The 16123-nt window shown below is 42.8% G+C and overlaps 1 protein-coding gene across 10 annotated transcripts in view; it reads left to right on the top strand.

Moving 5' to 3' along the window:
• Nucleotides 1–16123, top strand: part of CDKAL1 (CDKAL1 threonylcarbamoyladenosine tRNA methylthiotransferase) — a 461612-nt gene that overhangs the window by 290367 nt on the left and 155122 nt on the right. For all 10 annotated transcript variants that reach the window (XR_014790207.1, XR_014790208.1, XM_084850143.1 and 7 more), the window contains one exon: nucleotides 11094–11239. Coding sequence is in view for 8 of the 10 variants with exons in the window: in XM_084850143.1 (XP_084706269.1) it covers nucleotides 11094–11239 (146 nt within the window). In the remaining 2 variants the exon portion in view is untranslated. The remainder of the gene's footprint in view (nucleotides 1–11093; nucleotides 11240–16123) is intronic.

Raw genomic sequence — 16123 nt, 5'->3', positions numbered from 1 at the left:
AGCAATGTAGTTACTGTAGACCACAACTGAAATAAATATATTTTCATACACAAATTAATGCAAACACATGTTTGTGTTTGTCTGTCTCACACTCTCAGTCACACTTACACACCTCTTGCCCTGCAGAGGTAGCATCTTTTCCTATACAAGCATCTCAAAGCTGTCATTCTCACAAGATCATGCAATATTCTACAGTTAATTGTGAACTCTTCTTTGGTGCCTTAAGACTTGTAGTAGTCAAGGTCTATGTTCACTTTTTATGAGTCATTGTAGGTGGCAACATATATTAGAAGATTTTGCTTTAGCTTGATCTCTGCTATTTTGAACTCCTTCCAAGAAATTTTACTAGAAGGTGCTTATCAGAATTACCATAAAAACTTAATTATGTCAGACAGCAGCAGGATGTGTAGAAATACAGACTTCAGGTTTTAGTTTTTCATACTTTAGTCTTTCACTTTAGATTTTGTTACCATTTTTATAAATATATATAGTGCAATTATTGGTTTGGCGTGACCCCCCACTAATGCTGCATAAACAGAAGGCAAAACAAAAATGAGACAGACTGTAAAATGTCAATTTTATTTTTGAAGGCGATGCCGGCAATCCTAAGAGGAGTTATGTGTACATACATGGTTGGGAAAATACTGCTCCTAGCCAAAGAGACTAACCACTTCTAAAGCTAAAGAATGGCTTGTCTCTTCTGCGGTGAGTGTTGCGGCACAAAAACTTAGGAGGTGTGGCTGCCTACCTGGTTAGTGCTCTGGTCTTAAGACTGCTGCTTCTGACAGAAGGGCTGTCTTAGTAACTTTATTAATTGACTACAGCATTTTTTCCAAGCATCTTGCAGGTCTAATTAATGAATTTGTTACACTTCAAAATATTTCTGACAACTCTACCACAAAATTTCAATGTTTACTTGCATGTGACTTGGTATGCATATTTTCTCCTAGTCTGGGGAGTTACACTAGCAAACTGAGCTGGTGATCACAGATGCTTTCACTGTTTGGCCTATAGGGCCAGCTAAATTAAAAATCCCTCAACAGTGTGCATTCTGGGCAGGAAGCAGAGGGAGGGAAAGTAATTTGTGTGATAACTATTCCTGAGATGTTCTTTGTTCTTAACCTGTATTTTTAGTTCCTGTACCTTATGGTGAGGTTGGCCAAAACAACTAGAATCAGAGTTTCCTCTAGTAAGCAAGGAAAGTTGTAACTGATTTTTGTTCAGAGATCATCATCAAATAATTACTTTAGAAATTCTGATTTGTCTTTGAAATTACAGATAGATATTGAAATATGAAGTTGGACAATAGTCTATTTTATGAAATAATATTGTGCTATTTCTGTATCGAAAGGAGCTCACAGAATATTTTCACAGCATTCTGTGTCACAACTGGATTAAGGGCACATTCACTTGTATAATGGGAAGAAAACTCAACCCAAGTCTCAAGCATATGAACACCCCTTGTTGTGAGGAGGCAAGTTAACAGGTGAATTGCCCCTTTCCCCCGACTGCCAATTGTTTGGTGGTTTCCTGGCTTTTGTGCACGTTTTTCCCCTATTCTGAAAGGTGGAAATGCCTCTCCAAAGGTTTAGTTACTGGCAGTAAGAGCTTTCAGCTAAAATATGCTGGTATTTTTGGCCCAATCCATTTTGCCTTTGGCCCCACCCACCACTGGGATGTGGGACTTGAGAGCTTCTCTGAAATTGAATTTGGCTCAGGCTTGGCACCCCTAGTTTATATGAATGCAGTATATCCCATCGAAACCACTGAGGACACCGAGGGGGTGGTCACAGAGCACTATATAACTTGGTTCATGTGTTGCTTTGTCCTCAGAGGGGAAGAAATATAAGACCCATTCTGGGATTCCTCGCTGAAACATAACATGTGAAAAACCCTTATTTCTTTGTCGTTTGCAATTTTAGTTCCTTTAGGGCGCAATCCTATCCAATGCAGGGCAGGAGAAGCACGGAGGTTATCATCCCCTCTGCACTTCAGCCACCCTGGATTCACAGCTAAATAGCCTATTTCGGTTGTCTAGCCTTGGGAAGTCGGAGCAGGGGGGGAGGATGCCAGACAACGCGTAGGAAACGTCAGAACAGGACTTCTGCCATCCACACCCCCAAGAACTCCCCGTTTTCACCTCTTTATGCTCCTCTTCCGAGCACGGACCACGGGGCTGTTCCACGCTGTCTACGACGCAGCGCTGGAGGGGGTGGAGGTCAGTTCTCAGAGAACCAACCTATCCTATGGCCGTCTAGCCACTGACTAGTGGCCATAGGATTGTACCCTTAGTTTGTTTGTTTGTTTCCAATATTTATATACCGCTTCATATTTAGAACAGATTTCAGAGTGGTGAACACAAGAAATTAAACAGTAAAAGAATAAAAAGATTAAAACAGCACATTAAAATTATAGTTGACATGAAGTTTCTGGGGTAAATGTTGTAGTTTATATTCTGACATCATGCAGGGAGCTAATCACAGTTCATTTTGCAGATCCTTGCCAATTCCCCCACTTTGAATAGGAAACTCCCAGTTTTCAAGGCTTCACTCCCTCCCTCCTGCTTTGAACTGGGGCCTAAGATTTCTGAGCGAATCTACCTGCCTAGAAAAGTTGTAACCAGTTTTATTGGAAATTAAAGTAATCCAGGAGCTGACCTTGTTACTTCAAAGAGCCTCTTCTCTCCACGTAGCTTGAGTTTTTACTAAGCTAAAGTACACTTTGCATGGCAATTTGCTAAGTAGTTTACAAAGGGCCTGAACCATTTACAAAGAGCATTGTGCAAAGCACTTTGTTGTTATCTAACAAGCCCCCTCTTAGACAGTAATAAATCTTGCAGAACCTGGGATTCTGGATCGAAGCAAAATGCTTTACAAGATCTTGGCTCCTTTGCGAATTAATTAAGGTGAGCTTTGCTACATCTGAGCTGCCACATAGCTCAGGTCTTAAAATGAGACCTCAAGGCAAAGCTTAGCTCAGGTTGCAGGAGACTGTAGAAAACATAATCTACTGTTTAGCTGTAATATTTTAAGTGTTTGTACTTTTTAGCATAATTGAGCTTTATGAACAGTGGGAATGCAAGTATGGTTTCCTTGACTTTTCTTTCATTAGGATCAGTTGATCAGCACATGGCATTTTATGGTTATGTTATGAGGACCCAGAGCTCCCTAGCATCTAAATATCTCCCAGATTTTTGAAAGTTGATCAGAATGCTTTTCACAGAGGAAGCTTCTAGGTTTTAGTTCACAAATGTCTTTCATCGGTTTGTCTTTAAATGGTCTATGCAGGGTCATTCCTCTCAACTCTTTAGTTCCATTCCTAAATTTCTGATGGCTTCAAGCACAGGACAAAGGCACATGTGGTTTCCTGTAAAAATTTGCTCATTGATAGACATTTGGGCAGCTTGTTAAATCACACTGTATTGTCAGAGGTCCAAGTACAGGAACCAACCTTGGGAACTTAGGAACCTGCCTTATACCGAGTCAGACACTGACTGGCAGCGGCTTTCCAGGGATTCAGGCAAGAGGTTTCCCAGCCCTAGCTGGAGATGCTGGGGATTGAACCTGGGACCTTCTGCATGCCAAGCAGGGGCTCTGCCCCTGAGCACAGCCCTTCTGTTGAATCAGAGCATCAGACTCTGAACACTGGCTTTTCCTGATGCCTCTTCTCTTTAGCTATTTGAAGTTTTTCTGGAATGATGTTTTGGGGGTGTTCTGGTTAACCAGTGCTCGGATGCCGATCCTAGAGGTTACTTTCAACAGTGTTATAGGGAATTTAAAATATACATAGAAATAAGCCCTCATACATCTTGGTAGTTACGGAGCTGAGCAGCTGTTGAGAACTGAAACCTTACTTTAATCCAAGCTTCCCTGACACATTATGTATGAATGATGAAATGTGTGCCTGCACACTAAATACTTTAAAGGACCCAGTTTATCAGTGTAAGTTGTAAGTAACTTAAAGCAATGGAATTATGCTATTGATAAATTTGGCTCTAAATGCTACTTATTTCACTGTTGCTTTGGAAATCAGTTAACATTAACCTTTTAAATGTTTTCACAATTTTTCTGACTGTATAGCACCTTGTGTTTGAGACTGGTGGTGTATACAGAAGTCTGTATTTTAAAAAGGCTGTTCACACCTGCCAGTGCCTTTTTAAATGCTTAATTTCACTTGATGAGATGCATAGTCTTCCATGTCACCTGTCAAAATGAGTCTAGTGCAAACTCTGCCATATGCCATCTGTGGGTTTTATCTTCATTATTAATTCAGGATGTTTCAGTGATACACCAGCCATTGAGAAGAGTCCTGTATAGTGTTTTTTTCTTTTCTTTTTCTTTGAATGCACGCAAAATGCCAAGGGTGCTGCAAGTTACAATAGAATTGCTTTGCTCTTTCTCTTTGATTCTTCATGTCAGCTCACCATTTGTGTTCTCTAGCCTCATTTAAGCTGATACTCTACAGATGGTTTCCCCAGACATGCCCTGACACCACACTTAAACATGTATTGTAGTACAACAGCTAATCTTCTCTCCTCTTTTTCTGTGTTCTTATAACACACTAAATGTTGTAATATTCCACACTGTGAAGTTGTTTGGAAGATGTGAAATGTATTTAGCAAGTGATTATAAGTATATTCCCCAATGTTAATAGAACGTGCCATCTTTGAGATGAGTGCTGAGTTGATTTCATCACAATTTTATTATTCCTGTGCAGTCAGCTAATGGTTAAACTTTCCCTGTCTTTCATTGCTGCCCCTGAGCAAGCCCTATAGTCTTTCCTCGTTTTTCTACTGTTCGTTAAATGTGGAGCTGGATGTCAGGGTGGATACTGAGCCCATAGAGCCCCAGAGTAGTTCTGATTCTGAGGAGGACCAACCACCCATGGGAGAGGAGCTCGCTCATCTCTCACAGGCACAGCGGCAGGGAGAGATTCCTCCTGCCTGCATTTCTGAGAGAGAGAGAGAGAGAGAGAGAGAGAGACCCTAGCAGTGAGAGAGCAGGGGATGGGATCTTGCTGGATGCTCAGCAGAGACGGAGAGAGCGGCACCTGGTGGAGGGCGCCGAGAGGCAGCACTCTGCCCGCTTGGCGCTAAAACAACGGTCGCATTCCAAGGATCCCCAGGTAAGAGGGAGGACCTCTCCATAGCCCATAAGTTCAGAGTTTTCCTGCTCTTCCCCTTCAAACGGGGACCAACTGCCTTACCCGGAGCTTAGGCTACTCTGCTAACTACCCCAGTGCGTTTCCTTGCTTAGTCGCTGGTGATTAGCATCTGAAAGAGTCATTAAGTTGTAAAGGAATAAAGTCTTGGAAAGAATCCCTTTCGTCTGTGTCCTGAGTTGGCTGCTGGAGGGGACTTAAAGAGGCAGCTGGGGGGGCTTCTGACAGCTTGGTCCCCGTTCCTCTTTTTTCTCTCTCTCTCTCTTCTCCTACTGCCTATGGACTTTGCCATGGACCCCGCGGTGCAAGCTCTCGTGCAAAAGAACCAGGCTGTTCGTGATCAAGTTGCTCAACTAACGACTGCTGTGCGCGCCTTGCAAGCTGCTGCTCAACCCCCACCCCCTCCTATTCCCCCCCACCGCAAGTGCCCAGTGGCTCTGCCTGAGAAGTTTTCTGGTGAGAAAGGACTTTTTCAGATTTTCCGTGCCCAAGCAGAGCTGTACATGCGCCTTCGACCTGAGGATTTCCTGACGGAACTGGTTCATGTGGGCTTTATCATTAACCTACTCTCAGGCATGGCAGCTAAATGGGCTTTGGGGCTTCTTCTCACTAATGACCCCCTGCTAGGGGACTATCAAGCCTTCATGACAGCGATGGCCAGATTTTTTGGTGACCCCCTGCGCATGTAGACAGCTTCTCAGGAGATTCGCCACCTCAGGCAGGGCAAGGACTCAGTTTCTAGCTACGCAACTACTTTTCGATTGCTGATGCAGGATTCACAATGGAATCATGCAGCGCTGGTGGCTCAGTTTTTGGATGGTTTGAACGATGAGATCTTGGATGAGTTGGCACTCCCGCCTAGCCCGCCTACTTTGGAGGACCTCATCCAGACCTGCCTCCAGATCGATAGTCGGCTGGAAGGGCGCCGACAGACCCGGCAGGGTGCGGGGGGTCAAGATTTCCCTCCTCCAATTCCCCCACGTTTCCTGCCCCCTCCCCCACCTCCCACCACATCCCATCTGCTATTTCAGGTTCACCTCCGCTCCTCCCAGTGGGGTGGGGTGGAGGCCTGGCTTTAGTGGACTCTGGGGCTACAACCAGTTTCATAGATGAAACGTTCACACACCTCCACAATATTCCTACCCTGCCTCTTCCTGCCCCCTTGACTGTGGAGACCATCGATGGGCGTCCACTTTCTTCAGGCGCAGTGACTCGGATTACAGCTCCGCTCACTCTGCACGCCCAGTCCCACGTTGAGCAAATTCAGTTTCACTTGGCCAAGGTGCCCCAAAACCCAATTGTGCTTGGTGTCTCCTGACTCTCTAAGCATGATCCTCAGATTTCTTGGGGGTTTCAGCAAGTGCAGTTCTCGTCTAGAGGGACGCCGCTTGCACTAGCGTTTTTCTGGCAGACTAGCGGGGTGGTTTGCCATTGCCTTCCCCAGTCATGACTACCTTTCCCCCAGCAAGCTGGGTCCTCATTTTACCGACCTCGGAAGGATGGAAGGCTGAGTCAACCTGAGCCGGCTACCCGAGACCCGGCTTCCGCTGGGATTGAACTCAGGTCGTGGGGAGAGCTTTGGTTGCTATACAGCCGCCTACCACTCTGCGCCACACGAGGCTCTTCTTATAGGAAACCAGCACATAAAAATACCCAAAGCTGGTGAAATAACAGAGAGAGAGGTCTTGTGACATGATGCGGTATGGTCTCCTATTGGTCTTCTCATCCCTTCTTTCACTGAGAACCTTTGTCATAGTTTTAGTCCTGTTCCACCCAGTTCCTGCAGTCGTGCCCAGTCCCTGTACTCTTGGATTGTTTCACCCATTGCACTCATTCTCTGTGGTGCCTTCCCCATTTCCCACACCATCTTGCCCCACTCCCAGTCCCCATTGTATTCTTTCACAGCCACTTAATGGGATTTGTAAATAACAATAGGATTTATTTCCAGATTGATGTTGCTGTTGCATCCCATTTTTTTCCCACTGGGTGTTCCGTGTCATTTATTTCAACCAAATTCTTATTAAATGTTTATATAGAACCAGCTACACTGTTGCTGAAAGACCAAAGCAAAACATACATGCATGGCAGCTTCGTTGTGAGCACAATATGCAAAGGCTGTCAGCCTCTGTGCTGTTTTCATGGTGGGCATGTTAAGGTTGGTGCCTTAACTTAAAATGCCCATACTTTCTGGAGCAGAAGTGAATTTGTAAGAGGTTTTACCTCTCTTCTTAGATTGCCGTGCATATGTGTGTGTTATCCTAGAATAATTTATTATGGGTCATATCCAGATTAGCACAAGTGGGATTTTACTTGCATACTTGGACTTTCCTGCCCCCTTCCCCTCAATGCTATCCCCTATCCCCTTTGAAAAGCTACTCCTGGAGGTCAGGGGATCCTCCAGAACAGTGTGGGCTGTAGCACAGATGACTGCGGGGGGGGGGGGATTGGGTGAGGGTGCCTTGTGCAAGCAGAGTGTCACATTCCATGCCGTTCCAGAGGGTTCTCCTCTAGAGCGGCTTTGCAGGGTGCACAGGGGGTCATGGAGGGAAGGATGGTGCAGAAAAGCCCCATTTCATGAGTGGAGTTCTGCTTGTCCAACTCTGATCCAAGCTTGTATTTCTACCTAGCTTTTCTCCTAAAGTTGGCTGTTAGAGCAGCCTACCGCAATTAAAATCCATCACAATGTTCTCCCTAATTCCCATTGTTGGTGAGAGATAATTAAGGGATATTTGAATTTAGAGTCTTCCTCTCTTAAATCTTGTGCTCAGTGTCAAGTCTTCTGTCAGTCACTTGTAAATGCCATCTGCCTCTTGCAAATCTTTGGAGCTGTGGCTAATTTTGTCCATGGATTAACAGCAGCAGGAGGAGGATCAGCATTAATTGAGTCTTGGTAAATTTCTAGTAGTAAATCTAAGCACCGCTGGAAAATACAGTTTTACAAAGAAAAAATTATATACTTTTGTAAAAAATAAAATACTTACCTGTATAATTGCTATTGGTTCAGAAATCCAGGACAAAGATAAGGTTATTAACACAGGGCAAATATAGACCTTGCCTAATTAACTGTCTTCAGTTTTTCTTTTTCATATTTGTACATTAATAAACAAATGATATATCACTAGACAAGGTATTTATATTCTGATGGGTAATTAAAGCTCTATCAGCCACCACCTCTGCTGCTACAAATCTGTCATTTGACTTGAATGCATAAAATCTTTTGTGTTCCTTGATAGATGACCTGACACATTTTCTGCTTTGCGACATCATCTGAATAATCTGCAGTCACAGAATTTGTTTCATTATCATCAAGATTTTGTTTTGGTTTTTTGTTTGTGTGTTTGTTGAGACCAATATTTTGGGTACAATTTTTAAATGAGAGAAAAGAAAAATTAATAGTAATATACTTTAGATATCTTGATAAAATTATGTGGGGAATTGTTGATCTCTACAACATTATCTTCCTCTTTGGGATTTGTGCATGAAATTAAGTCACTTGTATAAAAATGCAAGGTGGCACACTCACCTGGATATATGAATTTACATATCAGTTACTCTAGTCAGTCTTTGATGCATTCACCTTGCTGTTGTAAAGGCAAGTGAGATTATATGGAAGGCAACTGAAGAGTTTTTTGTATGGACTAAGAGAAATTATAGCAGTTAAACTTTCTGTTGCAAGGTTCTTCCACTGCATCAACCCTGAGGGGTAGAATGACAAAATCATGGGTTGTGGCTCACATTATGCCTTAGCCTCTGAAGTGAGGGCCCTTACAAAAATTGAGGAATCCCAGCTTTAGTTCCTTGTTTGAGCCAGGTTTCAACCTTAAAGGTGGCCTAGAAATAATTTTAAATAGGTAGGTTTTACAGCCTTTTATTGTAATATAGCTATTCTAGATTTTATTTTACAGTATTGAAAATACAGGTGGTCTGACTGCTTCAGTCTCCTGCTGGGTAAAGTATATGGTTGTTCTGTGTCCTAAAACATTTTCTGTGTTCGATGTGTTTATACCTTGGATTGAATTAGCCATACTATATAAAGGACATATCTCCCTGTCAGTTATGCCTCATATGGCCTTACTAGATTTGTGTCTAATTTTAACTTGCTATCTATTGGGGAAGTACACTTTTGAAACCCGAGTGAACTAATCAACAGTGAGGACCAATCATGGGTTGGGATCCAGAGAGCTGTGATAGAGAAGTACCAGAAAGATAAGTGAGGTGGAAGGGAGATCTTTGCCAGGTAATCAAATTTGTCCGCCCCATTTACAAGAAAAACCTGGAAAAACATTGTTTTTAATCTTCCCCTTAGCAACAGACAGTGAGGCAAATTCCACCACCAGTAGAATGAAGGGATATGGCACATCATTCTTCACATGGGCCTCATTTTGGGGAAGGGTGACCACCCAAAAAGCTTCAGCTATTGCGAGGTATAGAAATGTAATAAATATATACATTTCACACTTCCCTACTGGCAATGAAAAGTTTGACAAGCCATACAGACAACAGAATTGAAGGAATGAAAGCAGGGCACATTCACACATGCCTATTCCTCACTTGATGACTGCAGGATCAGCGTTGAGTTGCATGTGTGAATGGGCCTTCAAAGTGAGACACCACGGAACTTTCATATCTCTTTGCTTCACCTCAGACATGTTTTCAGTAAAAGTATTTCACATATTCGGCTGTGTGCTGAATGATCAATTGATGAGAAATCAAGTGACCTACTTGCATGTGTGAACTAACCCATAGTTCCAGCTATGTTGTCTGAGGTGCCAACCATTTTTCGGCATATTATTTTTCAGCATTTTTCAGTCACTGTTGTTTGCAAACTGTGTTTAAGATTTTGCATATTATCCAACTAAAGCCATTATTTTAGCAAAGCATGTACTTAGTACTGGTGTGTAATGCTGACTCCATGTTATAGACAAGTCTACAGATAGTTTTCAAATAATGCAGTGTCCTGATGCAATGAAGATAACGGATTTTCCCTAGCACATGCAGCGCTTTGCATTTGAATCTCCAGATGAGTCAGTGATGATAAATTTTTAAGTGATATTTGGAGCTGTCACACACAGTGCTTCAAGGAATAAAAGTATCATTCAACATCGGTACTAGTAGTTCTCATAATCAGCTTGAATGCAAGTTCTTTGAGCTTACCGAGATAGGTTACATTCAAAGAACCTTGTATGATCCAGAGCTATATTCTCTGCCCGCTCCTTAGTTTGGTGTACCCTCTTTGTTCCTGCGTTCTGGTTGTGGCGAAAATGTGGCCTGGGGTACCTGGATTAGTCTGTGGATGGCTGGTCTGTGGGGTTTGGATATGAGTAATCTTCCGATCCCTTCCAGCCCTGTGATTTTTTTTATGCCTTGATTGTAAACATCCAAGCTCGGAAGTAAGTTTTAGCTCCAATAACACTGATCAGGATGTCTGCTGAAGGCTCTTCACATGTGTTTGAGTATACTAGTGCTCTCATTTTATTTCTTATTGTAAAGCCAATTCTTATTAACCAAAACAGAAATACTATATATATAGTGATAGGGCACATTCATATTATATAGAAGTGGAATTGCATATCCCATTAAGCAGCATATTATCCAAGGGTTTAAGTCACTAATTTAAGTCTCCTTTGAAAACCGCCCCGAGAGCTTCGTCTATTGGGTGGTATCGAAATGAAATGAAATAAATAAATAGATAGATAATGTTAACTGTAGAGCATTCCATCTTCTCCTATCATGTTTAGATGTTCTGTTGCTTAAGTATGTATATTTACTATTGTTGTAAATAAGGACACAATGGGCGCAGTCTGAAATATGTGTGTACTGTCATGTTGGTTAATCTGTGTGACATTTTTTGTGTGCATTGGTGGTGCATAGAGATGATGCTACACCTATCATGATATAGTAACATAATACTGTTTTTATTTTTAATATTCTAGGAAATGGCAAAAATTCTCAACCATCCAAGAGTCTATGCTTTTCTTCATGTACCAGTTCAATCTGCCTCTGATAGTGTACTCATGGACATGAAGAGAGAATACTGTGTGGCAGACTTCAAAAGGGTAGTGGATTTCCTTAAAGAAAAGTAAGTTACCTGCAGCTTCACAATTAAGGTAGAAAAGAGAATAATCTTTCTCTATCTTCAGAATTTATCTATGCTTTGATGTGGTTTGTTCAGTGGGTTCCTAATCTATTGTAAATTATTTTTATGCCTGAATAGCTATATATAGAATGTTTGGAATGTACTTCTTTGAAATCTTCTTTAATCCATCTTTTCAGGATAGTTGACACTGCATGCAAAAAAACCTGTGCAAGCTGCAATAACATAACTGGATAATATTGTCTAAAGTTGCTTTTTATTTCCTGTATATGGGATAAGTTGGCCTTTGTCTGTTAATCCTAAGAATTTGCTTTAGCAAATTATGACAATCTATGGCTATACTTCGAAATCCTTTCCCATAATGATATGAATTATTTTGACAACACTTGAAGTCTATTTAAAAATATGTTCCATTGGCTCCAACATGCTCAGAGAATTCTTTGTTTACCTAAGAAATATTGTCAGTAGACAGCATTAGTTAGTTTAGACAATGAACAGTTTGGTTGAGTATTGACAGACTATTTACTGAAAATTGTACGGATTGACCTTGTGTGGAATGTCTGACTGGGTGGGGTTGCACATCACGCTAAGCCACCCTGCAAATAAGCCAGCATGAGTTGGTTGTTTGCTGAACAACCCACGGTACTCCCACCAGTCAATTGGGCTTGCCGTAGCTTGTTCTCCCCCTCATTCCCCTCAGGCCTCCTGCCTGCTCCGGCACATATCCCAGGTGCCTTTGCAGCAGAACTCCTTGTTGCCTTGGTCCCTACATCAGCACCCTTTCTGCACTTGGTCCACTGGGTTGCTGGTTACCGAGGGAAACTCCTCCCCCCACACTCGCACTTGTATTAGCTTGCCAAATGGAATCAATTTTCTGAGCAGTTATGAATGCAGTAATGCATTCCCTAGCTTTTTAAAAATTTGGGGGACTTTTCGCTGTTGTGAAAGAGTGAAACTCCACCTCTCCACTATTTAGCCAAGCATTCCCACATTTCCTTCTTCCACTTTGGCATTTCCTTTGTGAGCTAGCAAACACCTTTTTAAAAAAGGCCACTTCATGTTTCACTAAAGTAAGCACATTGACTCCCAAAGTAAGAATACCTGCTGCAGAGCACCTTTTTTCCACCAGCTTTCAGCTCCCCTTTAGTATTTCTGCTTTCACTGTGAGTTTAGAATTTCATACAAATATTTGTTAAAACTCTTGTAGGGATCCAAATTATTTATCAACTTTCAAGACAGTACAGAGAAGCAGATTTGGGGATGTAAAAAGTACTTAGGTGTCATGGACCAGGACCCCAAACCCTTATCCTCAGAGGATCCTGACCTCTTGCCCTCCGAGGAGGCTCCAGAATTAATGGCTCAGGCAGATGGCTTGGCCACAGAAAGGCATCACGAGGCTTCCACCTCCCCAGGACGCAGTTCTCTAGAAAGACACCAGGTGTCATCTCCCTTGAATCCAGAGGAGGTTGTATTACTGTCCTCAAACTCTGAGGACTCAGGCCATGAGGACACTTGTACACCCCAGCCACCCCCACATTGTCACAGCCTGAGATTGCTAAAATAGGGCAGGCCTTTTTAAGAGATCACAGCTCAGTCAGTATGGAGGCAGGGCCAACCAGCCTAAAGGCTGCCACATTTCTATTTAAGTCTCAGTCTTGCTCTGATCCTTGTTGGGTTGTTTTACAAAGTGGAAGTGGGCAAGCGTGCAGGATGCAGCACACTCACTTGTTCCCATGTGGTCACAACTACCCATGGTTTAAACAACCCATGGGTAGTCATTACATGTTAACTGGGTCACTGAATTATATAGAAATGTATTCTATCCAGCAGCCATAGCACCAGATACGCATGTAAATTACTTAGTATCCAAATTTGACAGCCACTTATTGAGTATACATCAATCCAACTTCAGTAATTTTCCATTTGTTTTTATTTTAAAAACTGATAAAAGTTCATTATCCAAGCTTTATTAATATAATTGGCTTTTTAAATTAAAAATCATATTAATATTCTACCTATGTATGAAGTGAAGCCCAATAGCTAACGTTTGCTAGAAAGCATGAGAAATCATTTCCAACATAAAGAAACAGAGGAGGCTTAATCTACGAGAGAGGCACAGAGATTTTGGATATTTGAACCTGCTCACATCTGTAAAGCTCATTTATTTTTACTTCTGTATTGAGAAGGTCTTTATTTGTAGTGTCTCATTTCCTAGAAGCAGCCAACTATGACCTTCCTATATAGCTATTCCCCTATAGACATCTCATCACATACATTGCAAAAGCAAAACATTACAGCAGACGCCTGCAGTGTGTACCAATAATAGGTTGTATTAATAGAATGGGTCTGTTCCAATAGGCCCACTAGTTTTTCCTTCTTCCTCCACCTGGCTATAGTTCAACAGCATGGCTACAAACACAAGTATGGGCATTGCTCAATAGCTCAGGGTGGGTTCCTTGGGGCACTTAGTATGAGACTGGAAAAACCTCATGAGCTCCCAGACTACATCTAAATTTTGTGTTTTCACTTCTCTAAAAATAATTTGTATGAAATATTTTGAGCACAGTAGAATGGACATGCTTTGGGGACCCGCTCATTGCTCACCCCTGCAACTACATATATACCAGCTGTACCCATTGCAAAAAATTTTGCAAGCATGTGTGTGTAATTCATGATTTAGTTACCTTGTTAATCAGCTGTTTTACCCGATCTTGAGATTTCACACCTTTGTATTAAATTTGTATTAAAACCATTAGAGATAGAGCGGTACAGTAAACGAGACAGTTGTTCAGTTTTGAAAACTTTTTCAAAATGAAAAAAAAAAAACAGAAATTGCTGTGACCCATAGTTTTGGATTTATACATAACAAACACATATTTTTCAGATTATTTTGATGAAATTAGCCCAGAAAGTGATTTTTGGTATTTTTCACCGAATCTGTGTGGTAAATGCTTTAATTAATAAAATATATATGTAAATAGGCAGAGTGGAACTTGAGATATTGATTGCTAAAGAAATTGCTTCACATTTTAATATATATCACACAGTGAAAGATTTCATAGCGACAGTGCTAATGCAAGTACTAAACATTTTTGCCATTCCATATCTTCAATTAGTAAATTACGTGCATGAGCTGCTTCTTTAGAAGTATCGTACACTACCCCATTATATGTTCTAATATCTTCATAATTGGCAGCACCAACAATGTGTAGTAATAATAATCTAAGAAAATACTTTTCTGTATCTGAAGGAGATACACCGTACATTCTCCTTAGGCAGGGACAGCCCAAGGCACTGGGGATTGCATACATAATGGATGTAGTATCTTAGACCCTGGGTCCCAATCTGGCCCTTTGGGGTTCCGTAGATGGCCACATACCTTTCCCCCGACCACCGATTGTTAGGTGTTTTCCCAGCTTTTGTGCAGGTTTCTCCTCATTCTAAAAGGTCAAAATGCTTCTCCTAAGGCTTCATGACTGGCAGTTAAAAGAGGTTTTTTAAGCTTCAATAGGCCGGGAAGGAGCCTGTGGGAAGGAGGACCAGCCAGCAGCTGCACCAGGTGGATCCCAAGCCTGCTTCTGCCCCCGCCAAACAGGTACTTAAGGCGGGGTTGCCAGAGGCTGCTCGGGAAGGAGCACTTAGCGCCACACTTGGAGTCGCGTGGAACAGCACCTGAAGACCCACCCACCTGCCTCTCCAGAGACACCAGCAGCCACAGATACCAGCAGCAAATAGCAGCAGCAGAGGGCAGCAGCTTTAAAGACGAGGGAGAAAGGGGCAAACGTGGACTTTATCTGCTCCTTCTTAGCTGCTGTTCTCTTTTATCTCTTTTATCTTTTATATTCTTTTACACTACTGAACATTTTTATATCCTAACATTTTAATATGTGCCTGGGAGGACTATTGAGCAACTCAGGGGGTGGGGAAGGTGCCACTATAACTGTGGTCACGGGAAGGGGGAGGTATGGCATTGGGGGATTAACAGGCCAGCTGAGGAGAAGATGGGCTAGACACCTTACAGCTGTCCCCTCTTCTGATTCTTCCCCCAACATGATGGTTCCTGGCAGCCTTACCAGTCTGCCCTCGGGTCTGGTGGTGCTGCTGCTGAATGCCAGGTCGGCCCAAAATAAAATCTCCCTCATCCATGATTTGATTGTGGATGAGGGGGCTGACCTGGTATGTATTACTGAGACCTGGATAGGGGAACTGGGAGGGGTCACTCTCTCCCAGCTGTGCCCCCCTGGGTACTCAGTGCAGCACCAACACCAACTTGAGGGTTGGGGAGATGGGTTGCCGTGGTCTATAGGAATTCAATCTCCCTCTCCAGGCTTCCTGCTCATTCGAGTGCAGATCTTGAGTATTTGTACCTTGTGTTGGGTACCCAGGACAGATTAGGGATTCTGTTGGTGTACCGCCCACCCCGCTGCCCATCAGACTCTCTGCCTGAGCTGACGGAGGTGGTCTCAGACTTGGTGTTGAGGACCCCTAGGATGATGGTCCTGGGGGATCTCAACTTCCATGCTGAGGCCGCTGTATCCGGGGCGGCTCAGGACTTCTTGGCCGCCATGACAACCATGGGGCTGTCCCAACATGTCATCGGCCCAACGCATATAAAAGGACACACGCTTGATCCGGTTTTCTCGACTGGGCAGGAGGATGGTGATCTGAAAGTGGAGGAATTAACATCTGTCCCTTTGTCATGGTCAGATCACTTCCTGCTGAGGTTTAGACTCCTGGCGGCCTTTCCCCTCTGCAAGGGTGGGGGACCTATTAAAATGGTCCGCCCCCGGAGATTAATGGATTCTGATGGATTCCAGAGGGTTCTGGGGGATTTTCCTGTTGGTATGGCTGGTGCTCCTGTCGAAGCCC

This window comes from Heloderma suspectum, chromosome 4 (genome assembly GCF_057233095.1).
Source record: "Heloderma suspectum isolate Gila_16-S chromosome 4, 16-S_ref, whole genome shotgun sequence".
Taxonomy (NCBI): Eukaryota; Metazoa; Chordata; class Lepidosauria; order Squamata; family Helodermatidae; genus Heloderma; species Heloderma suspectum.
This window is presented reverse-complemented; position numbering and strand designations above follow the sequence as displayed.